This window comes from Gymnoscopelus braueri, assembly GCF_963280865.1.
Source record: "Gymnoscopelus braueri genome assembly, chromosome: 22".
In the NCBI taxonomy this organism is placed as follows: Eukaryota; Metazoa; Chordata; class Actinopteri; order Myctophiformes; family Myctophidae; genus Gymnoscopelus; species Gymnoscopelus braueri.
Window position 1 is genome coordinate 20,816,408 of NC_137624.1, and position 25,859 is coordinate 20,842,266.

Below are 25,859 nucleotides of genomic sequence, written 5' to 3' on the forward strand. Positions count from 1 at the left end.
ACAACAAAAGCCAGGTCCGCCTCGCATCAAAGCCCCGCCTCGCGCCTTCTCCTCCTCCTTCTCTCGCCGCCTCGCATCAAAGCCCCTCCTCCTCCTCGTCCTCCCCCTCCTCCTCGCGAGGAAGAGCGCCTCGCGTAAAAAAACCTGTCTCGAAAAGCCCCGCCTCGCGCGGAAGCCCAGCGCCTAAAACGAGCGCTCCTTTTTCAATTTCCCTGGAATGCCAATTTCCCTGTGACATATATATTCAAAGATCTGCACACATTTTCACAAATTTTCAAAAATAGCAGATCTACAAGCTCATAGCGCAGCACTCAGTGCCACGCTCTGCGCTTGTTATGTCTGCTATTTTTGAATAGCCAAAGAAATTTAAAAATGACAGAGATGCATTCCCGGATTGAATGGGTTAAACCAAATGAGAAATTAAGTCGCTCATCAGTGGGCCCCGGCTCGTTAGCATAATTACTGCTCTTACCATGGGAAGAAAAGATAAAAACACCTACAGTATACTGTTTTACATCCCAACCCAAGTGGTTTAAAGTGGTTAAGAAGTAGAGTAGGACCATCAGCTGATACTCTCTGTCTGAGAGGTTTTATGTCTGAATAGAAAACACAGTGGTGGGTGCAGAGTGGAACTCCACACTGAAATATGTATTTTCTGTGAAAATACATATTTTCTGTGAATAGATGGAAAATGAATGAAACTGAAATGACAACTAGCAGTATAATGTAACTACTAAGATCAGGGCCCACTTGAAAATCTTGAAAGTGTTCACGGCCCCGCCCATCTGCCCCACTTCGGCTGCCGTGTGTTATTAAGTGGTCAAATGGGTGGACCCTGTGCATTTTCAGAGCATACTTTAAGTTCCTATTCATCGGTATCACAATGAAAATTATTTTTTCAAAGTTTTAAGAGAAAAAAAAACACCAAGACATTATTTTTTTAACATATTTTTTTTATATATATTAATGTTATTACACATTATCATTAAAGTGTTTGTGTTTTGCCAATTATTTGGAGGCCCACTTGCCCCAGGCCCACAGGTTGGGAATCGCTGTGATTACTATTTAACCCTACGTACTGAGATATCCCATTATGTATCAAGAAGTCACAACTACACTGTGTTTAACCCTTTAAGACCGATTGAATGGGTTAAATCCTCTGCTAAAAGCCTGGTCGTTGTGCACACGGTTGGAGATGAGCGGTTAAGAGAAACTGCTCATTTAGCCCTCATCTAGGGAGGCTTAGGCCATTTCTGGCTTAAATGCCACAGAAGAGAATTTGGTATTCACAGCCACTGAAATAGTATGAGCTATTTGGAGAATAATTCAAAGGTATCTCGGCTGCAAAATAATGCTGAGCTATTAAGGGTATCATGAGCTTTCCTGGACTTATCAATCAGAGAAGATTGAATCCTGCCGTTCTCTCCTCTCCTCTTTCCTCTAGAGAGATTTGTTCATTTTCTCCCTTTCCTCCCCTTCTACCTTCCCATCAAATAAAGCAGGAAAAACATAACCTTTGCAGTCGGGTGGAAACCTTGTATGTCCAAAACGGTTACTTTTCACAGAATGAAAAAAAAAAAGAACTGGTGTTCCAGTGGATCCAATGCAGTTATTATTATTCACAAGTTAAAGGGATATTTCACTTTAAAAATAAATGTGGGTCATTTTATCGTGTTTTTTCATTTGCTTTTTTCATTGTCTGATAAAATGAATATCAAATATCTAAATACTGAATCAAGCAACTTAAAAACTGTCTGGGGGGCTCACAAAAGCCTGAGTAGACGATAAAATGACCTTTTTATTTTTTTAAGTGAAATATCCCTTTAAATATGTGTCATTGGTTAAATATTTACTATCTATTAATTATTAAGAGGGATCTACAAGCTCACAACGCATCGAGATACAATATGTTGTGAGCTTGTAGATCGGCTATTTTAGACACTTTTGCGCGACAAAAAAACACACATAAATAGTTGAAATATGGAGATACAAGGTTTCTGCCTGACAGCGACAATAACTATCATGTGTGTTTTTTTGTTGCAGAAGCCCTATTTTCACACCTAACCTCTGCTCCTCTCAGCTCCGTGCTGCATGTGTGTCATCTCACTCATCTGATGAGAGCTTTCAACTAACACACACACACACACACACACACACACACACACATCAAACCCCTTCCCCAATACCTCCACTGCTCCCACCTGTCATCAATTCTCACACGTGCTGTCATTTTCAATTTTCTACCCCATATTTTTAGAAACCAGCAAAAAGGTAAGGTCGTGTTTCTAAAATGGTCTCCTTGCTATTTCTGCCTGCCCACATGGGAGACATAAGGCTGCGATGTTGCATCATTTTCATCAGTGGCAACGGCAATGGAACTGGGGGATGGGTGGCATTGCATCTAATTATTAACTGCCAGGTTGGGATCTGAAGGGGTGAAAATTAACTAACGAACCATTTGGGGGAAAACAGGTTGCTAAATGTACACAAAAGGCACAGACTTCATGAAATGCAGCTTCAAATTAGGGACAGCAATTGTCCCCCAAAAATATTTCTACTTCCATAATTACATAAAAACAAGATTAATAATTACTTTTGCATGATTTATAACCACAGACAAGCTGAGGCAGCTATGGGCTGATTTATGCTTGGTTCTGCGTCATATTGTGCACCGAAAATAGCCAATTTACATGCTTGTAGATCGGCTATTCTTGGTGTGCGACACCAGCACGCAACCACGTATAAATCACCATTAAGAAGAGAAAGGACAGAAATAAAGATGAAAGATCTCATTAAAGATTCAGAGACAGGAGCAGCACTGTCAAAATATACACTGAATCAAATCAAATTCTCTGGTTCGGTTTACAGCACCAAAAATGGTAATGTGGAAATTAAAGTATACAGTATCTAACGGTACACGCACGCGCACACACACACACACACACACACACACACACACACCACGTAAGAGTGCTGAAGCGTGATGCCTGGGCTTTGGAAAGAGGAGCGCACCAACCACGTCATAGAAATGCATGACAGACAGGCACAGGCAGCTCAAAAAACACTAAGTGAATATAAGTCAGTGAATACTAAGTGAATACTAAGTCAGACCCCCCACCAGAAAATCTCCTTATTTTTCACAGTCTAATGTTGACAGCATAATATGCTCATAGTACTGTAGTTTCACTTCTCTAAAGCACTAATTCTCAAAGTGGGGTCCAGGGGTCCTTGAGGGGGTTCCAGGGGGTCCCCAGCAAAACGAGGAACAGTTTAAACACTTAAAGGAGTAGTTCACCCAAAAATAATCTTATTTTCTATCAATAATTGATAGAAAATAAGATATATTTTTTTGGGGGTGAACTACTGGGGTGTGTAATTATTACACACCCCAGTAAGTCTTGAATTCATGGAGACTCAATTGAGTCTCCTACCGGAGACTCCGCTGTTCATCAAATTATTGGCTTAGGAATGCGACAAAAACACAACAAAATCTTCATGGCATGGGTAATTGATAGAAAATATTTGTTTTTGGGTGAACTACTCCTTTACTGTAAGTGTAGATCTTATGTGTTTTCATCTTTTCAGATGGTGGTCCGCGGGCAAATACATACATCAATTTAGTTTGTTTCTCTCATGTTTGAGAACCACTGCAAAAGTAATGGGACAAAATGTACTTGAATCTGAAGAACACACAGATCCATATACCCGATAAATCATACAGTTTGTAACAAATTGCAGTCATGTAGCCACTAAGCTCACACTAACAAATTAAGGTATTATGTTGTTAGCCCACTCCTGAACATACCTGCTTATATTCACCGATAATGGAGCCATTCTTCTTAATCTCCGATTCAGATTTGTCCAGCTCTCGCCTGCACATTTCCTTCAGCTGTGGGAACACACACACACACACACACACAGTTAGACTGATGCAGAGGCCACATCCAAGGACAGTAGCAGTCTCACGGGCCCCAGAGACCATGTGGTCCTACATTAGCTGTCATGGAGTCTAAACAAGAGAGAAAAAGGTATTGGCAGGTTATAAGCCGTGGGCAAAGTCATGCCCTCGTGTGTACACTTGCACACACACACCTATGACGCGTGCGCGCGCACACACACACACACACACACACACACACACACACACACACACACACACACACACACACACACACACACACACACACACACACACACACACACACACACACACACACACACACACACACACACACACACACACACACCTGACAGCCTGTCTTCTGCCTTAAAGGGATAATTTCCTATTACAAACTAAGTAGGATATCTAGGGAAATCAGCAGTCAAGACGAAGGTTAAATGACAAACACTGTAGGTTATTTTGATTGACATTTGCTGACTTTCAGGCTTAAACTTTGGATAGTTATGTCCCTTTAAAATTCAAAAGCTACAACATACCCTGAACATCATTTTCATGTTTTTGAGGGATATGGCTGAGGGAGATTAAATAAACCTTTTAACAGGCAGTTAGGCAATATGTTCTAGAATATTTATGCCTGAATGAGTTTAAGCTGGTTTAGGCAAAAGTATTTAGTTACTGCTTGGTTCGGGTTAAGTTCAGGCAGCGCACATAACATTTTCCCCGAGTGAACTTAAGCCTGAGTTATTCTTAGTTGTGCGTCACAAACTGAAAATAGCCGAATAGTTGAATATACTGTAGCTGAGCCGAAACATTTGGGATCTCAAAGTGGGGTCCAGGGACCCTCAGTGTTCCTTCAGGGGGTTATAAATGGACCCTTACAGGTCTGTAACTCTGGCAGTGTACAAATGAAACCAAATGGACCCGTAATTTGTATACTCTCAGAGTTATGGGGGTCCTTGAAATGAAAAGGTTTGAGAACCACTGGTTTGTTTTACAATGTCTGTATTTAACATTTTCATTTCCGAGTGCGACCCGCAACGTGCAAAGTTTGACCGCAATCGGGCGCTGCGTTCATGATTTGCGGCATTTTGTTCAAAACGAGCCACTACTGCAAACTTTAGATGTGAATCTTAGCCTTTCAGGATGGAATATGAAAAATCAAACAGATTCACCTTGATCACATGACTATAGAGATCATGTATACCGATTTGCGTGAATTTTGGATGAAATCGGAAGTAGTAATATAAAGAAATTTGTTTTACATAAGTCGGCCTCCTGGTGGCGCTATAAAAGGCAAATGTGAAAAATGCAGTGCAAAGGTTTTTCCTTGACCTCTAGGGAGTGCGCATACAGAGTTTTACACAGATCGGTGCAGTTATAGGTAAAAACATGAATCGGCCTGTTATAGCGCCACCATGAGGGCGATTTGAAAAATTTCAAGTGGCATTTCTCCCTCTGCATAGTGGGAATGCATAGTGGCAATTCCATGCAAAGTTTCACGGAAATTGCATGCTGTGTTCACGATTTGAGGCATTTTGTTCAAAACGGAGCATTCCTTTAAACTTTGGAAGCCATTTTTAGCCAATCAGGATGGAGTACAAAAAATCGGAAAGAATCATTTCGTTTAATGACTATAGAGATACTGTGTACCAATTTGCATGATGTTTGGACAAAATCTGTAGGAGTACTGTCAAAAAATGTGTTTTGCAAAAAGCGGCCTCCTGGTGGCGCTATAACAGGCCCATGTGAAAATTTTGGGGCAGAGGTTCTGAATTGGCATCCAGGGAGTGTGTGTGCACAGTTTCACTGCGATCAAGCCAACGGTGCGGGAGATTAGCTGTTCACAGACGGACACACACACGGACGGACACACACACACACACACACACGGACGGACGGACAGGGGGCAAAACATACTCTCGCCATGCCTTTCGGCCTGGCGGAGACAATAAAAACTAGACTAAAATGTTAGGGCCTAGTGGAGAAGAGATCCAGTAGAACTAAAAGACAAGTCATTTTATGGTTGGTTGCGCTCGGGTGTTGCGCTCTGAAAATAGCAGATCTACAAGCTCACAGCGCGTCGCGCTGCGACGCTTGTGAGCTTGTAGATCTGCTATTTTCAGAGCGCAACCAAGTGTAAAATCAGCCATTACGACACCATCAAGGCTCGCCAAAATACATTTTAGTCGACAAAATAAACTGTAGATTTAGTAGACTATAATCTTATGATATGTAGTCGACTAAAACTAGACTAAAACTACATTTCAGATGACTAAAATATGAATTTTATATTTTATAATATGAATGGAATTGTATTCAAAATACTATGACTAAAACAAAATCTAAATTTGCTGTCAAAATCAACACTGGTGCGACCCTCTTCAATTTTATTTGCTGAACAGGCTTTAGTTAGGTACACAGCAGGCTCTGAATAACGATGTTGACGGACAGATTTTGAGAATGAGGCTCGTGTTTTCAGCTCTGACCTGTGCAGACTCCTCCTCCAGTCGCCTCTTCTCATCCTCGGAGTCAACCAGCTTCTGTTTGGTCATCAACAGCTCCTTGTTAAGAGCATCCGATTTCTCCTCCGCCTGGCGCACGCACACACACGCACACACGCACACACACACACACAGTTAACGACCTAAAGTTTCAAAGGTTATTGTTGGACTGGGAACAACTCTCTGCCTCTCTTTATAATGATGTACACTGCTGTCATCCACCCAAAAGTGTGTATCGGGTCAAAGACACACACATATACATACATACACACGCACCCAACGCTGTGGCCCTTGCAAACACCCGCTAATGATGACATTTTTAGAACTTACCAGGTGGTGCTCTGTCTCAAAAACAAGAACAACAGAACAAGTCACAGCCATCTCTCTTTCCCACACAGAAACACAAGCGCACACACACACACACACACACACACACACACACACACACAGAGTGCAAAAACACACCCACACACACTCACATTGTCGAGATCTTTCCGCAGAGCGATCTTACTGCTAACCAGTTCGTGCGCCAGGTCGTCATTCTCCTGCTCCAGGCGCATGTTAGCCTCCTGCAAACGACGGTTCTCTCGCTGGGTAGACAAAATAGCAGGGGGAGCGAGAGAGAGAGAGAGAGAGAGAGAGAGAGAAAAAGACACAGAGAGACAGTGAAATAAAAAATTAAAGACAAAAAGGAGACAAAGCAGGGATAGAGGAGAAAATCACAAAGAGCTTGAGAAGGAAGGCAATGTCTAAGTTTCTCTGCCTGGCTCGGTAGTTTCTTTTTGACACAATGACAGCATGAGGAATACAATATCATGAGAGGATCTCTATCTGTAATGGTTAACTGTGTGATCAGGTGACAATATGATATCACAGTGACAGTAGTCCGTAATGGTTAACATGGCACACACTGTGAACACAGACATTCAAACGAACGAGGCACAACAGACAGCTTGAACTGAAAACTGGAGGTGACAGCGAACAGAAGAGTAAGATAACTGGTGAACAACAAAGGCAAGATAACACAACTTACTTGATACTGGTATTTTATACTTGGCTCTGAGGAGCATTTTCATTCTTAACACAGTGGAAACTGTATAAAATGTCTCTTCAGTCGTTCGTATTGATGACTACAATTTACAGTGTAGGTATTTAGCAGACGCTCTTATCCAGAGCAACTGATGAGATCGGAGTTAGCCGAGTAGGCATAAACCCTTGTCAACAAACAACAGGGTGAATAGACACACAAGTAGAGAGCAAAGATAACAACGTAGTGTCGCAAAGAAATTAGGAAACATCCAACCAAGCATCTGATCTTGTTTGCTGACCTTTAGATGAGTCCCTGAATCAATGGATGATTCATTTTGCTTCCCCCCACGGGCCATACTATGTCTCTAAATTATAGTTTTATGTTCTGAAGGACTGATTACTCCTGGTGATCTCTGGGATGTCATTTCAAAACATGAATAATTCAAAAGCATACATGGATTTGTTTTTTGTTTTTTCAAATCACCATATGGAGTAAGCAGGCTTGCACAGATAAATAAAACTGAAACACTGTTTTCATGTGTAATTTCAAGTCAACCATTATCCAGCCATTATCTACACATCCGTGGGTTGTTTTTGAACACATTTCATGGAAATAGCTCTGCACTGAATCATTTGACCAAACGTACAATTTAATATACAAGGTCCTTACGCACTGGGAGTGTGATGAATAAACGATCTGAAAATGTGTCAGCGAATATTTCACAACAAACTAATTTGATTTTGTCTCATTCATATAGGCTGATGCTTTTATTCACGGTAAAATATCGACCTTGCTTTCTAAAGAAACTGAACGAAGAAACTTTATTGCCACATATTCACATTCTGTGTGGAATGTGTTCACGAGTCACAACACAAACAGCAGTTTAAATTAATGCGAATTAATCACACAAAATCAGGACCTTTCCTATGAAAATAAATACATAAATTGCTACTGAAACATCGCACTGCCACCAAATGTTACCTTAAATATTGAAATAAACCCTGCACGGTTAGTGGGCAACATACAGTATGTCCAATACTGTACATATTATGCATGTTTGAGAAGCCAACTAATGTACATGGTGAGTGAGTGAGTGAGTGAGTGGGTGAGTACATGTGTACCTCATATCTCTCAATGGGAGCCTCCTGCTGCTCCTGCTGCTCCCTCAAGGTATGGTACTCCTTTTCAAACTTCTTCAGCTTCTTCTGGCTGATCTGTGGAGCAGAGAGCGGCACAATCACATGGACATGTCACACTCATCATCTCTAGAACCACATTAACAGTTGTTAACTCTAGCATTGTCATTCTCGGAGGAAACATTCCCCCAAAAACATATCTACAAGAGCTTGTAGATCTGCTATTTTTGGCGGAGAGAGGGGGAAAAACAGTAGACCCAAGTTCTGAGCCAACTCAGGTCAAGTTTACTAAGTATACAGGGGTTTGACATTCTGGAGTAAAGGAACAAGACTTATCGCCAACCCCCTTCAACAAGTCATTTAGTTGGTACAGTACGTTTGTGATGACTGACATACAAAGCGTATTTTTCTGTCAATACGAATGAAACAAAATAACTTTGGTTAAAATGAGTCTGTCATGGCTGGTGCAAAGCTACTGTGCCCTCGAAAGTCTTCCTTTGAACAATATCTTATGTCAAATATATTGAGAAGAACATTGAATGAATGAGTTTTATTTCAAACATTGTTTAAAAAAGACAAATGCAATACAAAACAGAAGAAAACAACAGCAACAATGTCCGAAAAGGAGTAGGATGAAGTCTAAAACGTATAAACTCCTACCCCCTTTTCAGTGTCAATACTGCAATGTAGAAATACTCTGATACAAGTAAAAGTCCGGAATTCAAAATTACAAAAGTATTGCCATCAAAATTTACTTGAAGTACCAAAAGTAGAAAGTACACATTATGCAGAATGTCGTATGCAGTAAGTTTTCGAATGTATAACAATCTTTGAAAATAGCAGATCTACAAGCTCACAATGTGTCACATTGCGACGCATTGTGTGCTTGTAGACCGGCTATTTTCAAATGGAAATGTACTGTATATAGGGCTTAATTGGATGGATGTATGTTTTGTAAAAATAATCAAAATCTACAAAGTAACTAGTAAATAAAGTTGTCAAATAATTGTAGTGGAGTAAAAGTACAGAAAATTGGAAATACTCCAGTAAAGTAAAAAATACCTCAAAATGTAACTTAAGTACAGTACTTGAGTAAATGCACTTAGTCACTTTCCGCCACTTTATAGAAGAGCCCCCTTCCCAGTTCATGGATACAGCACGGTTCAATTTGCTGATAGCAGCAGAAACAAATAGGAGTCTTCGAGTATCTCAGTATTAACCGCAGGCACCCTGAAGCAGCAACTTGGCGGCAATAGATCAAATTCCTCCCGCAAAGGATGGCCAGGAGGACAGTCCAGGAAGACCTTGGCTTTCCTTAACACCCGTTTGGTACAGGTCTTAAATCACTTACGGATGTGATACGGTTTTGATTAAAACAAAACCTTTTCGTTAGAAAGTTAAAGCTCTATATTCTGAGTGTTTGCTCAGTAACAGGGGTCTCTCCCGTCTCTCCAGCTCTTTAATAAACAGAAAATAATCGTTCCGTTTATTAAAGAGACACTTCATCTTCCTGTGTCTCATCACTCAAAGAGACATTTCATCCAATCAGTAGAGAGAACCCATTTTATCTGCTTCAATTTTATAGTATTCAAATTCCATTTTCGTCTGCAAATTTTTTTGTTTTTGTTTCATCACTTACAATTTCACTTGTTTATCCTGTATCCTGTATCAGTTCTCTCTTCTGCTAAGATAATATTGGTATCTCCTGAAAGTGTAATTACTGAGCTATTTAACACTTATTTTAATAAAAACATAATATGTAATCATCACTTACACCTTACATCACTAACCCTTTCACATTCAAAAAAACTTGAATAATAAAAGAGTAATCATTTGCCTCTGAGATGTAGTGGAGTACAAGTATACAGTAAGTATCAATAAATGAAAATTCTCAATTATAAACTTTAAATTTTACTTAAGTACAGTACTTGAGTAAAAGTGCTTAGTTACATTACACCATTGGTTCTCAGTAAAGAGTATCTGTCTGCAACATTTAACCAATTACACAAGTCTCACGTTGCTGTGCTTGTAGTGTCAATTTTCGCCGAATGTTTCCCTCCAGAATAGGGATGCTAGGGTTCATGTGGTTAAACAACTTTGTCCGTACGAGAAGATCAAACTGAATCACACTCATTCAAAGTAATAGATAGATCCTCCTGTGGGTTTACTGATTAACAGAAGCCATATAGAATAAGTTCAGTGGTACATTAAATCCCCTGGAACAAGCCTACATGTGTCTGTGCATGAACACACATGTACACGCACAAACACACACACACACAGTTAAACTACGTTCTAGCAGCTTTATAAAAAGTTCTTTCACTGGCGTAGACCTCCTGCCTTATCCTGTCCTATTTAAAGAGCTCAGGCTTACACCATGAACAGTGTCTTTGGTGTCGGTGTGTGTGTGTGTGTGTGTGTGTGTGTGTGTGTGTGTGTGTGTGTGTGTGTGTGTGTGTGTGTGTGTGTGTGTGTGGGTGTGTGTGTGGGTGGGTGTTGCAGAAAAACGCAACTTTGACTACAAACATGAACATTACTTTTAAACGGAACCATGTATGGCTGCAACCTCAATATTTGTGTGTACATTCATTAAAGGGGTAGTTCACCCTCAAAAAAACGTTTTTCTATCTATTAGTCACCCCATGAGGACTTGATTCATGGATATTTTTTCTATGCTAAGGCAATGATTTGATGACTGGCAGCGGTTCCGGTAGGAGACACAAAGAGTCTCCTTTGTATCTCCTACCTACCGGAACCGCTGCCTAGCGGTCCGCTGGTCATCAAATTATTGGCTTAGGAATGTGACCCCCAAAAAAAACGTCCTGTGGGTGGTGTGACAGTGTGTGTGTGTGTGTGTGTGTGTGTGTGTGTGTGTGTGTGTGTGTGTGTGTGTGTGTGTGTGTTCTGGTCAAGCACCTCTCCACACACTGCAGTACCATTTTTTATTCTTGATAGATGCAGTTATTGCATCGCAGACGTAGATTTGTGCATGTATAAGAACAAGATCGATGTGTGTGTGTGTGTGTGTGTGTGTGTGTGTGTGTGTGTGTGTGTGTGTGTGTGTGTGTGTGTGAGAGAGATTCAGCATGAGTCTGTATCCTCTATGACCCAACTGCTCTCATCAACAAACTTTGTTGGCAGAACTGGAACAACATGGCCTATATGACGCTGCGTTCTGAGTTCGTGCTGTGTGTGTGTGTGTGTGTGTGTGTGCGTGCGTGCGTGCGTGCGTGCGTGCGTGCGTGCGTGCGTGCGTGCGTGCGTGCGTGCGTGCGTGCGTGCGTGCGTGCGTGCGTGCGTGCGTGCGTGCGTTGGTGTCCGCGTGGACCCTGGCTACGGTATATCCACTCCTACAATAAGCGCTGTTCACCGTATGGAGAGACGGGGGAGAGAGGTGAAAATATATGAGAGGTTGTGGAGGACAAAGGATGTCTCATCCATCTCTGTTTCTCCTCTGTGTCTCCACCTCCCTCCTCTCTCTCTCTCTCTCTCTCTCTCTCTCTCTGGAGGTTTACCAATTGCAGTTTAAGTAAGTCTCTTTCTCTGGCTCCCTGATCTCCCGCAGACAGAGCTGGGTCTCTGCAGTACTAACAACATTGCTGTCGGGCAGAAACCTTGTATCTTTGTATTTCAGCTTTTTAGGTTTAAAAACTAGAAAGATTTATAAATTGACGGCCTACTTTGTAATATTATTACAGTATCACACAAAAGTAGCAAAAATAGCCAATCTACAAGCTCACAATGCGATGCAACGTGTTGTGAGCTTGTAGATCTGCTTTTTTTTTTTTTAAGATAAACATTATGTGAAAGTGGTTAAGTGGGTCTGTGGTTTTTTTATAAATATTGAACCAATAAAAAGCATTAAGAAGAGCTTGTGACTAAATGATCCATTGGAACACAGTTTCTTTTTTTCCATTTCCTGAAAAGTAACAGCTTTGGACATACAAGGTTTCTACCCGACTGCGATGTTGTTGTACAACTAGAGGAGGAAAAGAGCAGCAGTGGATCACAGCCCAGGCCATAAAAAACAATATTTAAGATTTACTGTGGAAAGGGAGACATACAAATCCCTAGCTCGTCCACTAAAGGAAAGGGAGACGTAAAATCCCTACAGTGTGTTTGTCTATTAAAGGAAAGGTAGACGTACAAATCCCTGTCTTATCCACTTCTCCAGGTTACACCTAGACCACAAACTCCTCTGGTGGTTATTCTGCTCTTAAAAAACCTCAGGGGTGGCACCTGTCAGTAGGGAGTGTCGTGCGGGAGGAGTAGGACAGAGAGGCTCTAGTCTACGTCCTCCCGGTGTGAGTCAGTCGGATACAACAGCAGTGACAATACTAGGCCTGTCCCCGACTAAGGATTTGTTTAGTCGAATCTAATTGGCGACTAATTGCCAATAGTCGACTGGCAGTCGAATAATATAATTGTTTTTTTTGTTTTTTTTCTTTTAGGGCCAAAATAAATTGTATTTCTAAGGGCCAAGTCTACACAGTTTGTTTTGTGTCTCCAGCAGAGTTTCTAGTGTCTCTATCTCTCTCTGGAAGAGGTTGCACATGAACTCTGCAGCCGCACTGAGGCGCTCCAACACAAACAATACCAATACAAAGACGAGGAATAAGAAGAATAAAGTGGAAGTTACGTGTGGTTGCAGGTGTAGACTTGGCCAAAAAACAATTATAAACATTTTGGCCCTTAAAAAAAAGAAATCGACTAGATTCGACTAAGAGACACGCAGTCGACTCGGACCCCCCGCGACTAACCAGTCGACTAGTCGACTTAGTCGAGGTCAGGCCTAGACAATACACAGAAATATGTGTGGGGAGGAAATAATAGGCATAACGACTAAATTGGGGAGAAAAAGGAGTAAAAAGCAAACAAACAAATAAAACATGGTTCATTTTTACACTAAAATGTACCATGCCTAAAATGTACCATGCTAAAATTGATGACTTTGCTGTGTACCATGAATTAAATGAGTAATTTAGCATACAGGGTTTTCGCGACATTATCAAACCTGCCTGTCGACTATCCTGTCATTGTCTCAGCAATGAGCAGACTTGCTCTTTTAACCCATTTAGACCAGGAACGCATCTGTGTCATTTTAAGATTTCTTTGGCTATTCAAAAATAGCAGATATAATTTTTTTTGTCGTGAAAATTTGTGCAAATCTATGAATATATATATGTATATATTTTTAAAGCAAACATTTGTACCTCAAATCTCTTGCTTCTGGTGGTCCCTGGAACTAAATATTTTGAGATGGGGGTCAAATTATGTATAATTTCGGGTGGTCCTTGACATGAAAGAGTTTGAGAACAACTGATTATAGCCGCATACGTTTTTTCAAAAAACTATTAGGATTTAGAAGACATTAAGCAGAATTCCCCCGAAGCAAAGATTTGAGTTACAAATGTTCGCTTTAAAAAACATATATATTCACAGATTTGCACAAATGTTCATGATTATTTGAAAAATTGCATATCTACAAGCTCATGAGCTTGTATATCTGCTATTTTTGAACAGCCAACGTATAAGATAATTGGTTAAAGTGGTCAAAATCTAAAACGACAGATGCTTTCCCGCTCTTAATGGGTTAATAAACAGCTTCACAAGACAATACAGGATATGAGTAAAAATGCACTGCGCTCTGAAGAACAGAGGAAAGAGTGCGAGGATTAAAGACAGGTTTAGGTAAACAAACATGAACAGAATACAAAGGAGGAGAGAGCGAGAAGGGATGACAATATACATGTCACTGAATGTGTTTACCATCTTCTATGTAAATTCCTGAGGCAATTTGCATGTGGTAACTTTATAGGTCAAAAGGTCAGGAGACAAGACAAGAGGAGGCGGTATAAGCAGTGAACGTACTGAGAAAATAAATCCCATTAGATGACCCTGTGACCTGTGATTGTTTACTGAATACATTATGAGAGACTTTTTAACTAAATTCATGAAAGCCATGAAAATTTGAATTTTTAAAGTCAGTGTAGGAAAAATAAAAAGTCTAAAGGTAAACTGTTTGACATTTAAAATGAAATGAAAATAGTGAAAATAGCCTATGTATAAAATAGGTTAAAGTGGTTAAAACTGATTTTGATGCTATATCAACTAATGTAGCTGGGGGAACCCTCTGGAACCCCCCCAGGGACCCCACTTTGAGAACAACGGCTTTAGATGATAGAAGCTTTTCACTTCATTTTTAATGTTAAAAAGTTTTCCTTAAGACTTTTTTTTTCTCCAATACTGACTTATAAAAAATATCTTTTTCATGGCTTTTATCTACAAAGCTTGTGCTTGTAGATCCGCCATTGTCGAAAAAGTTCGGAACAATTTGGAATTATTTTGGAAAACAATTATAACACAAAATGAAATTTCTCTTGGGGGTCTCTGCAGAATATTTTCAGATGGTGGTCTCGGACAAATTCATATGAATTTAAGGGTCCTCGAAATGAAAAAAGTTTGAGAACCCCTGATCTAAAAGACATCTGGTTCGTTATGGTGAATATGCAAATCATTTATGCAAATAGTAATACTGTGTCATTGAAATAACATACAGGATTGCTAGTATACAGTACTATGAGGGTACAATTTTGAGTTACTTTTTACTTTACTAGAGTATTTCCAATTTGCAATACTCTTACTTCTACTCCACTACATCTCACAGGCAAATTTACTCTTTTACTCCACTACAATTATTTGAAAACTTTAGTTACTTTACTATATTATGAAACATACATTAACCACTTTAGCCCTATTTTATACATAGGCTATTTGAAAATAGCAGATCTACAAGCTCACAACGTGTCGCGATGCGATGTTTTCAAACATTAGTACTTTTACTTTTGGTACTTAAAGTATATTTTGATGCCAATACTTTTGCACTTATACTCAAGTAACATTTTGAACACAGGCCTTTTACTTGTAACTGAGTATTCTTATATTGTGGAATTGCTACTTTTAATTAAGTAAAATATCTGAATACTTCTTCCACCACTGGCCTATTACTTCACTCATGCGTGTTCTTTTTGATCGGTTGACCAATGACAACATGACTCCCTGCTCTTGTCTGAGATAAGCCAGTTAATCCTGATCCTTCCCTTCTATCCCTGGCACGAAGAAGACAAGTCACAGAAAGGCCAAACGTCCACATGGTCAAAGGTAATTAACCCTACAACACATTAACCCTTATGTCCCTATTTTGGGCAAATGTTTCTAAAAAGTTCAAAGATCTTTCAATTTCTTTAAAAAAAAATGCAGTACTTGCAAAAAAAAATTGACAATAACAATTTTTAAACGGTAGTGTAAGATGTATATAATATTAGATCAGTGGTTCTCAAACACTTTCATGTCAAAGACCCCCAAATTGATATGGATTTGGTCACAGACCCCCATTTGAAAAGTTGTGCCAGCGAGCCCAAAAGAGAAGATAAATATCTAAATTTAAGAAGAAAAAAAAAGAGAAAAACTTGACTCACATTTAACCCAACTTGACTCACATTTAACCCAACTTGACTCACATTGAACCCAACTTGACTCACATTTAACCCAACTTGACTCACATTCAACCCAACTTGACTCACATTTATAACCCAACTTGACTCACATTTAACCCAACTTGACTCACATTTAAAATGTCAGTACTGTAGAATCATTATTAGCATAGGCCTGTCACAATCATTACATAATCGCAATTATTTGACATAATCACAATTATTTTGCATTGCGTGCTGAAAGATGTTCATACATTTTCTATTCTATTTCTGAACATTATGAAAGTATAAACATTTCAAATATGAATCTCGCTGTGAAGAATTGCTTGCTTCAGAATATTTCAGTCACATTTAAGTTTTAAAGCAACAGAGGGAGTTGAGCCACGACAGTTCAAAAAAAGACAACATCAAACGAGTGCAATGACTAGACTACAGCAAAGTATATTGTTATAATTCTTCTCAATCAAAGCACTCTGTGTAGATGCCTGCATGAGTGTAGGGTTCTCATCTATGTTCATATCTTGCGTGTCAAACACACTGTAGAATTAATTAAAGCAAAACAGAAGGAGCGCAATGGTTTCTCATCTAAAAAAGGTCAGCAGACTACTTTGTAAGTTGTAGTGTATAATGATAAAACAAAATGTCTACCGAAAGTTACCTTCAAAGTCCAAACTAGGCCGGTCTTTTAAAAACAGGTCAGGACACAGGTGTGTGTGTGTGTGTGTGTGTGTGTGTATGTGTGTCTGTGTGCGCGAGCACGTGCACGTGTGTGTGTTCAGTTCACTGTATCCATTAAACTTTCTACTTCAGCTCCACATTGGCCCCTACTGGCATCTACACAACATTGCCGGAACAGACAGGACTTAGAGCATGTTTAGTTTGTTACAGAAGAGAACAAAAGCCTCAAATAATTATACAGATTAATTCGTTTGTTTTCTTAAAAGTTACACAATACAGTGCTATAAGTGGATAACACCTTGAAAACCCCTGTCTGTTTCAGAATTTTACTCATTATAGATTAACCCGTTACAACCGGGTGTCATTTTAGATTTTTGCGTTGGATTTTCAAAAATAGCAGATATACAAGCTCACAGCTTGTACGTCTGCTATTTTTGAACATTTTAGAAAAATCTTGAAAGTGTGAAATCTTGAATCATTTTTGAATTAAGAAAAAGTGTGAGAACTACTGATTTAGAAGGCATTTGTAGAATCGGCGGTCTTAATGGGTTAATAGTTTACACTGCAGCGGTTCTCTGGGGGTCGCGACCCAAAGTGGGGTTGCGGGAAGGTGCCATTGGGGTCACGCATTGGCAACCCCCCCAAAAAAAAGTGAGGTAAAAAAAAAAAGGTGAGGGGCCACTCCTCATACACACTCAGCGTAGCTGTTCATAAACTATTTACTTAGGACTTATGTTCAATATGAGCGGGTGGTACAAATACCCCCCCCCCCAAAAAAAAATCACTCATAATATGGGGTCGTGGTATAAAAAAGTTTGAGAACCCCTGAGTTTACAGTAATGTTCTTTCCCCTTCTATTCCACATCAGCCTTACCTTAATGCTACAGGCCAGCTCCATGAGTTTCTTGGCATTCTCCTCTGAACGGTAGCGCTTGGGAACAGGAACCCGGAAGAACTTGAGTGCTCCTTCAAAGTCTGTTTGAATCAGGTCATCTTTTGATGTCTGGGGTAGTAAACAAACCAACACGTTGGGTCAGACCTCTAAATAGAATACAGGATCCACTTCTTGTTCAGCTCAGACAGTTCACCAGTTAAATGCCCCAAATTCAAACGACTACGGTATAGTTTGATAACACAAATAAATTTTCAACACCAACAAACAAGAGTGAAATCTTTTGGCTCTGAATAGACCAGCTAGGCATTCTTATGTGGTGGTCAGGTAATTAAAGGGATAGTTCACCCCCAAAATTACTTTTTTTCACCCCATGGAGACTTGAATTCATGGCTATATTTTTGTTTTTGTTGATTGGCAGTGGTCCCGGTAGGAGTCTCCTTTGTGTCTCCTAACAAAACTGCTGCCTACCGGTCCCGCTGGTCATCAAATTATTGGCTTAGGAATGCGACAAAAACTAAAAAATATAATGTCTAATAGTTTTTTTGGGGGTGAACTATACCTTTAATGGTAACCCTCAGCAAAGGTAGAAAAGAAAAAAATACAGAGAGACATTTCCAAAGTCGGGAGCTTAGAGCCAACCTACAAATCAAGCAAATATCCCCTCACCCTCTGTACTTCTTCTAGGAAATCAGGGAATACAGGATCACAATTTGTGTGTCTTCTGTGTGTATACAGTACAGTGTCTGTGTTCTGTATGCATGCATGTGTGTATTCCTGCTCATGTAGAAGGCTAGCATGTATTGTTTGCTCTTGGCCCTTGAAGTGCATCAATGTGGCAACACAGTATGGCCTGACATTGTTGACAATTTGTGTTGTGTGTGCATGTATGCAATTCATACTGTGCATGAGCAGCAGTGGACCATCTTACCTTCAGAAGTGCCAGAGCTACATTGAAGATCACACTGATGCCCTGACAAAAAAAACAACAACAACATTAATTTATGATCTTTAAATGGATTGAGGAAAACAACAGCAAGAGTGGCAAGAATAAAAACAAATAGACATACCATCTGGAAAAAGACACATACACTGTTATGCAATTTGAATGAAACTAAATAGAATGTTGACACTGTCAGGCAAAAACCTTGTATCTCCATATCTCTTATGTGCCCACCCCCAAAAATCAATGCCCTATTTGTATGACAGTGTCACACAAAAGTAACAAAATAGCCGATCTACAAGCTCACAAGAGAGTGCCAGGTTGAAAGTGGTTACGTCTGTGTGGTTTTATGAATACAGTAATTACCCAATAAAAAGTATAAACAAGAGCTTGTGACTAAATGATAACTACACTGGACCCACTGGAACATTTTAATGATATGATTCATTTTTTTTATGCAATTGCCTATTGTAGCACTTGAGATTTTCACAAATGTAACGTGCATTATAAATCAAATCCATTATTATTATTATTAACACAGGTTCTTTTTTCCCCCATTTTCCAACAGTTTTGCACATACAAGGTTTCTGCCCAAATGCATGCTGCATATATACAGTAGATTAACATGTGTCATTATCGTCTCTGTCGGGTGGAAACCTCATATGTCCAAAACTGTTACTTTTCAGGATTCAAATTCAAAAATAGCAAAAGTAGCAGATGGGCAAGCTCTAAACGTGTCACTTTGCGCCTTCGGTTACTTTTGACGCTTTTGTGTGACACTGTAGTCTGTAGTGTGATCTAGTAGTAGTCAAATCTATTAATTTACAAAGAAACACAAAAAGTTAGAATATGGGTATAAGAGATTTCTGCCCGACAACGACAATATGTATACCTGTGTGTGTGTGCGTGTGTGTGTGTGAGAGTTATCTACCTCACAAAGTAGCAGGTCGATGATATGGAAGACCATATAGAGGGGGAACTTGGCTGTGAAGAGGGTGAGGAACCACTGGGAGGCGTACATATGAGCTTCAAGACCCCCATTCACAAAATGGGAGTACAGGTCTGGGATGTACTCCTAGTACACACACACACACACACACACACACACACACACACACACACACACACACACACACACACACACACACACACACACACACACACACACACACACACACACACACACACACACACACACACACACACAACAGGAGAAAAAAATAGAAAACATCAGTTAACCCATTCAATCCGGGAACGCATCTGTGTCATTTGAGATTTTTTAGCTATAACCATTATTTTATACTTTGGCTATTCAAAAATAGCAGATATATGCGCCGCGCTATGAGCTTGTGCAAATCTTTGAATACATATATTTTTTTACACATTTTTAACTCAAATCTTTGCTTCTGGAGGGTCCTGGAACAAAATAATGCACTGTATTAGAATCTTTGTGTTTGTCTGCCTCGACAAGACAGACAGACAGACAGACAGACAGACAGACAGACAGACAGACAGACAGACAGACAGTACAGACCTGCATGAGTCTCTCAAGTTGGAAGAACTTGCAGTGTAGATCTTCAAAGTTCTGCTTGAAGAGGTCCCTGAGCCCGTAGTCAAACATAATCTTGACCAGCACACTGAAGGCTTGCTCCTCAGGCATCTGAGAACCACCAATCATCGCAATTAATGCTCATTAAATTCAGTTACAAAAAATCTCTCAACCACTTGAACCCTAGCATCCCTTTTCCAGGGTGGAAATTCCGTAAAAATAGCGGATCTACAAGGTCTCAGCGTGCCGAAACGCGAAGCGTTGTGAGCTTGTTCATCGGCTTTTTTTTTCGGGAAGATATGTAGTGTAGAGCCCCTGGGAATACCGTCAACTAAGTATAGGTTTTAAGTGGTTAAGATAGACTTGATCTGTGGCTGGACGAACAAAGTTTTACCAACATCATTTAATTACTTTGTATTGTGTTCAGGAGAATTTCCAATCGCAAATTGGCCTTTGTACATTTTTGAATCACACACAATTCAACTCTGCTACGGGTTTATTTTAGTATATTTTTTACACCCCTGGAGTTAAATTAACAGTGCCGACAAGAAACCTCAAAGCTGATATAGGTGAGCCTGCTGTACTACGCTAATTCCCCACTAGATGGTAGCGTTGGCTATACGCAAATTAACTATCAGCATGAGAGGCAAGAGAAAATATCACAGAAAACCCTTAACATAACCAGATTTACAACACACACACTTATATTGTGTTGTAGAGTCTACTTCCACCTCCAATAGTGTTGATGTTATCGATGTCTCCCACACGAAGGAAGAAATGTAAAGCTTTCAATAGGATGTTGTCAATAGGTGAACTCACGTGTAGCAGCAACACAGCTGCCAAGAAGGATTGTCCTTGGCAATATCCAATCTCCTCATCATATACAGAGTAGGCCTGAGGGGGAGACAAACACACACAAATTGTATGTCACATTATTTTCTTATCCTTGAAAGTAGCGTGTCTTTCAAAAAAACTAAAACATATTTTGGGATTTAAAACTCAAATGCACAATTTTAGCTCAGCTGAAGTCTAACCTATAGCCATACTGGGGAATCCCGGTATCATCTACCATAAAAATAGAAAAATAGCTGATCTACAAGCTCACAACGGGTCTATGACCTCCTGTTTTAGTATAAACCACTGGTTTATAACCTCAGGGTTCCTCGAGGGGGTTCCAAATGGACCCTTACCAGTCTGTAACTCTGATTCCATTTGTACACTGATTTTGGGGGTCCTTGAAATTACTAAGTTTGAGAACCGCTGGTATATTAATTAAGCATTAGGAAGCATGGAGGAAGAAGAAGAAGGTGCATGTGAGGAGAGGAAGGGCAGACAGCGACTGCGCCGGTCCAGTGAGCTGCACAAACCACCATTTATGAGCACAACTCCAACTTATGTGAAGATCAATCCACACACCAGGGAGGGAGGGGCCCCATTAATTATTCAAACGCACCTGAGGACGTGGTCGCCACCCTCTCATCTCATACATAGTTAATGTATTTGAAAATTAAACAACTCTGAGCACACTGCTGCCAAAAATTGATAAAGGATTATGGAAAGAGCGGTGGAGGCAATGTAGGCAGTGTGCGTGTGTGTGTGTGTGTGTGTGTGTGTGTGTGTGTGTGTGTGTGTGTGTGTGTGTGTGCGCGTGCAAGCATTTGGGTGATGTGTATTATTATGCAGTAAGTGTGTGAGTGATTACATACTTTGTGGCTTGCAGAGAACAACAGTGATTGTTATGAACTCATTGAACCAGCTCAGAAACGGTGTCAGTTCTGTTCATTGATGAATATCCCTGTCTACTCACGACTCTGCTTAACTAATGCTGTTTTCCTTGAAAACGTTTTAACCTCAGCATGTACTGTTCAGTTTCACAACGTCATTATTTGGATTTTGGAGGTGCGAATTGTAATGAGTGCATTATTTAGATAGATGTATATTCCTCAGTTGTTCACAGAGGTTTGTCCACCTGTTACCGAAGTTACTTAGTAGCACTCTATTTACTCGACCAATAATAACCTGTTGTTGGGTGACTAGGTTTAGTTCAGACCAAAGATTGGCCATATGTTTTGTTGTTTGAGGCTGTTGCGTACCAAAAATAGCCGATGTACAAGCTCACAACACGCTGCGTGTTTGACGCAGTTTGAGCTTGTAGATCTGCTATTTTCGGCACTGGGCATAACTTGAGTATGTTGCGGAGAAAGATCACATCGGTCTGGATTACCACTCTGCTCTTACGCTTTGTAAGTTGCAAAAACTGAATGAATGAATACAAATGTGCAGCACATTGCACAATTCATTCCCACAGAAGTAAGTGATCCCAAAGCTTTGATTCTAACAAAAAACATGAGTCAGAAGTCTCTTATTTTTTTTACTTTTTCTTTGGCATATTTAAGCTTTCCTAAAAAAAAAATCATAGAAATAGTGGATGCACAGTAGAGTTCTGTATAGAAAACGTCCAATGGGAGGTTGTGTGTGTGTGTGTGTGTGTGTGTGTGTGTGTGTGTGTGTGTGTGTGTGTGTGTGTGTGTGTGTGTGTGTGTGTGTGTGTGTCTCACCTTGCAGATCTTATAGAGAGAGTCCTGTCCATCTCCTCCAGTGTCTTTGAAGTAGTCATGAGCAGGGAATGTCCTGTTGATGTCCCTCGTAATGGCACTGTCCTGGGGGGACTCCTAACAATGACACCAGGATGGGAGAAGATGATTCAAGATCAATGTCAATGTCGGGTGGAAAACCTTTCTATGTCCAAATCTGTTGCTTTATTATTATTTAGTCACAAGTTCTTGTTAATACTTTTCACTGGTTGGATATTTATAAAGCCCACAAATGCATAAAAAGTGAAATCACCTCCCAGAGTGCTTTTCGGTTATAAATTATGGAAAGGTAAACAGAAAAAGACAAAATGTTCTGGGTTCTGGAAAGTTTCAGGTTTATGGAAGGTTCTGGGTTACACTTAGTAGTGGAAAAGAGCAGTGGTGGAAAAAAGTACTCAAATGTTTTACTCACGTAAAAATACCAATACTGCAATGTAGAAATACACTGTTACAAGTAAAAGTCCAGAATAAAAAATGTACCTGAGTAAAAGTAAAAAAGTATTGGCATCAAACTGTACTTAAAGTACCAAAAATATTAAGTACTCATTATGTATAAGGTCCCATTTCACAAGTTTTCAAATGTATAAACTTCTTTTGAAAATCAGATCTACAAGCTGACAATGCGTCGCAAAGCGCAAATGCGAAGCATTGTGAGCTTGTAGATCAGCTATTTTCAAATGGCCGAAATGTATATACTGTAGGGCTTAAGTGGTTAATATGTATGTTTTGTAATAATAATAAAAATCTACAAAGTAACTAGTAAGTAAAGTTTTCAAATAATTGTAGTGGAGTAAAAAGTACAATATTTGCCTCTGAGATGTAGTGGAGTAGAAGTAAAAGTACTGAAAACTGGAAATACTCCAGTAAAGTAAAAATACCTCAAAAATTTACTTAAGTACAGTACTTGAGTAAATGTACTTTGTTGCTTTACACCACTGGAAAAGAGCCACACTGTACTGTATGTAGAAAGCCCAGCAAGGGGCGGTATCCTGTGTGTAATCATCCCTGCATACAGAATACGTATGTATATTCAGAAGCAGAAGCAGTAGGATAGATGACTGGGGCCTGAGGACAGTACAGAGCGTTCTGTTCTAAGACTGTTTCACTCTCTCTTTCTCACTCCCATCTGTCTTTTGTAGTGAAGCTAATAGTCTATTGTAACTAGTGGTTACAGTAGTTCATTCTTCCTAGGTGTCCTGATGCAGTTCCAATAGGTGAGAACAGCTCATTACTGTCGCCTGATGTGCAAGCAGAAAATGGCATAACAACCCTTTAAATAACAGTCATAATACAGATGGTGAACCAGTTTTTTATGGCCCACGAGATTAGAGATCATTACTTTTTCGATTAAGCAAGTAATCGAGAAGCGTGGCTTTTCATACAAAACTAAAATAAGTATCAACAAATAGATGATCTTCTTCAGCATTATTTTATACATTGTCGGCATGCAAAGATTGTGAAAATAGCCAATCTTTGAGCTTGAAATTGGCTTTATGATTGAATCTTTTTACTTTTTTCCAATAATGACATGCCCAAAATAGGGATTGCTTATTAATCAGTTATTTTATAAAATTATCAATTATCTTTTTGTAATCAATTAAATCGATTAGTTTGATAAGCTGTTACATCCCAACAGAAGACTTTACTTTTGTACCATCATGACTGCAGAGTTGAAAAATGGTATCGGCCAGGACTGAATATGAATAAATACTGCATGTGTTTCATTAGATTGCATCACAGGATGAAATTTAAATGAGCTCACAGCCAGCACTCTGCATGTGGTCGGTCCAGACATATACTATGCTGTGTGTGCATGCTCCAGATCCATGCTGCACAGTACATTATACCTCTACAAATGGCTTGTCCAACCACATACTGTAGGGAGACAGAAGGAGTTAGAGTATGCCTCTTTCTGATCAATAATTTTAACCACGTAAAAGCCCAACCGTGTAGTATGCTGTATACTTTGTTAGCCGGGGTCACCCAGGGTCTATCCTCGTCCCCCGACTTTCTTCCCTCTAAACCTTGAGCTTGTAGATCTGCTATTTTCAAAGAACTAGAGGTTCGGGCCGCTACGAGTACGCTGTCCATTTCCCTCCCAATTAAGTTATGCCAATTAAATCTCCCTGCATATTTTTGTGTTGCCACTGCTCTTGTACCCTACTGGCTCACCTGCCAGTGAGAAGCCCCCACCAGAGGACGTCGAGCCTCCGTCATACACCTCCCATCCGTAGGAATGCAGTACATGCAGTGACAAAGACCACCCTGCCGGATGCACCGCGGTGGATTCGAAAGTAAACCCTAGTCTCCGCGGCGGCGGTGGACAGGTACTTTACCCCTGCGCCACCCAAGCACACGTGTGTTGTTTCATTTCCCTTTAACCCATTAAGACCTGAGGTGATTCTTTAAAAAAAATCGAAATCCTAACAGTTTTTTGGGGAAAAAAAATCACGATTTTTCAAAAATAGCAGATCTACAAGCTCATAGCGCGGCACTCGGTGCCGCGCTATGAGCTTGTATATCTGCTATTTTTGAATAGCCTAAAGAAATCTAAAAGTGACACAGATGCGTCCCCGGTCTTAATGGGTTAAAGCTCAAAATGCTTCGAATTTTAGTTGGATTGCTGCTGTTTTAGATTAGGGATACACCCATATAGCACACATTGACAGCTGAGACTAATTCAGAATGCTGCAAATACAAACTGCTGATCCAATCAATTTCAGACTAGTTTGAAGAAAATCTTATAAAAAATTAAAAATCCTGATTGCATCAGGACTTCTCTATTGGAGACATAACCATGCTAAAACTCTACACTGATCTATGCTAAATATATGCTAAAGCTAGTACTGTATCTGTGAAAAATAAATGCAAAGTTTAGCTTGGGAGAAATTCTCACATATTATTATGAGCCTGTTTTCTAACATCAGGATCACTGTCAGTGCACTGAGCAGTGACTCCCAACGTGTAACTTTATACAGCCCTTTCACAATGGTAAGTGCTTTATGGTTAACCTATTAACCCATTAACTGCCAGAGGTATTTTCATATTTTTTTAGCCAGTGCCAGAGTTTTTCATTGAAAAAAATTAAGTACTCAGGAGCCGAGATACAGAATTTTTAAGTTTTAAGTTAACAAGGAAGTGG

The 25,859-nt window shown here is 39.9% G+C and overlaps 1 protein-coding gene across 2 annotated transcripts in view; it reads right to left on the reverse strand.

Moving 5' to 3' along the window:
• Positions 1 to 25,859, reverse strand: part of rabgap1 (RAB GTPase activating protein 1) — a 123,607-nt gene that overhangs the window by 8,683 nt on the left and 89,065 nt on the right. For both annotated transcript variants that reach the window (XM_080419585.1, XM_080419584.1), the window contains 10 exons: positions 22,682 to 22,795; positions 20,943 to 21,017; positions 20,109 to 20,234; positions 19,506 to 19,649; positions 18,563 to 18,604; positions 17,614 to 17,742; positions 8,554 to 8,646; positions 6,882 to 6,992; positions 6,388 to 6,492; positions 3,806 to 3,889 (listed from right to left, as the gene is read on the reverse strand). In XM_080419585.1, coding sequence (XP_080275711.1) covers positions 3,806 to 3,889; positions 6,388 to 6,492; positions 6,882 to 6,992; positions 8,554 to 8,646; positions 17,614 to 17,742; positions 18,563 to 18,604; positions 19,506 to 19,649; positions 20,109 to 20,234; positions 20,943 to 21,017; positions 22,682 to 22,795 — 1,023 coding nt within the window. The remainder of the gene's footprint in view (positions 1 to 3,805; positions 3,890 to 6,387; positions 6,493 to 6,881; positions 6,993 to 8,553; positions 8,647 to 17,613; positions 17,743 to 18,562; positions 18,605 to 19,505; positions 19,650 to 20,108; positions 20,235 to 20,942; positions 21,018 to 22,681; positions 22,796 to 25,859) is intronic.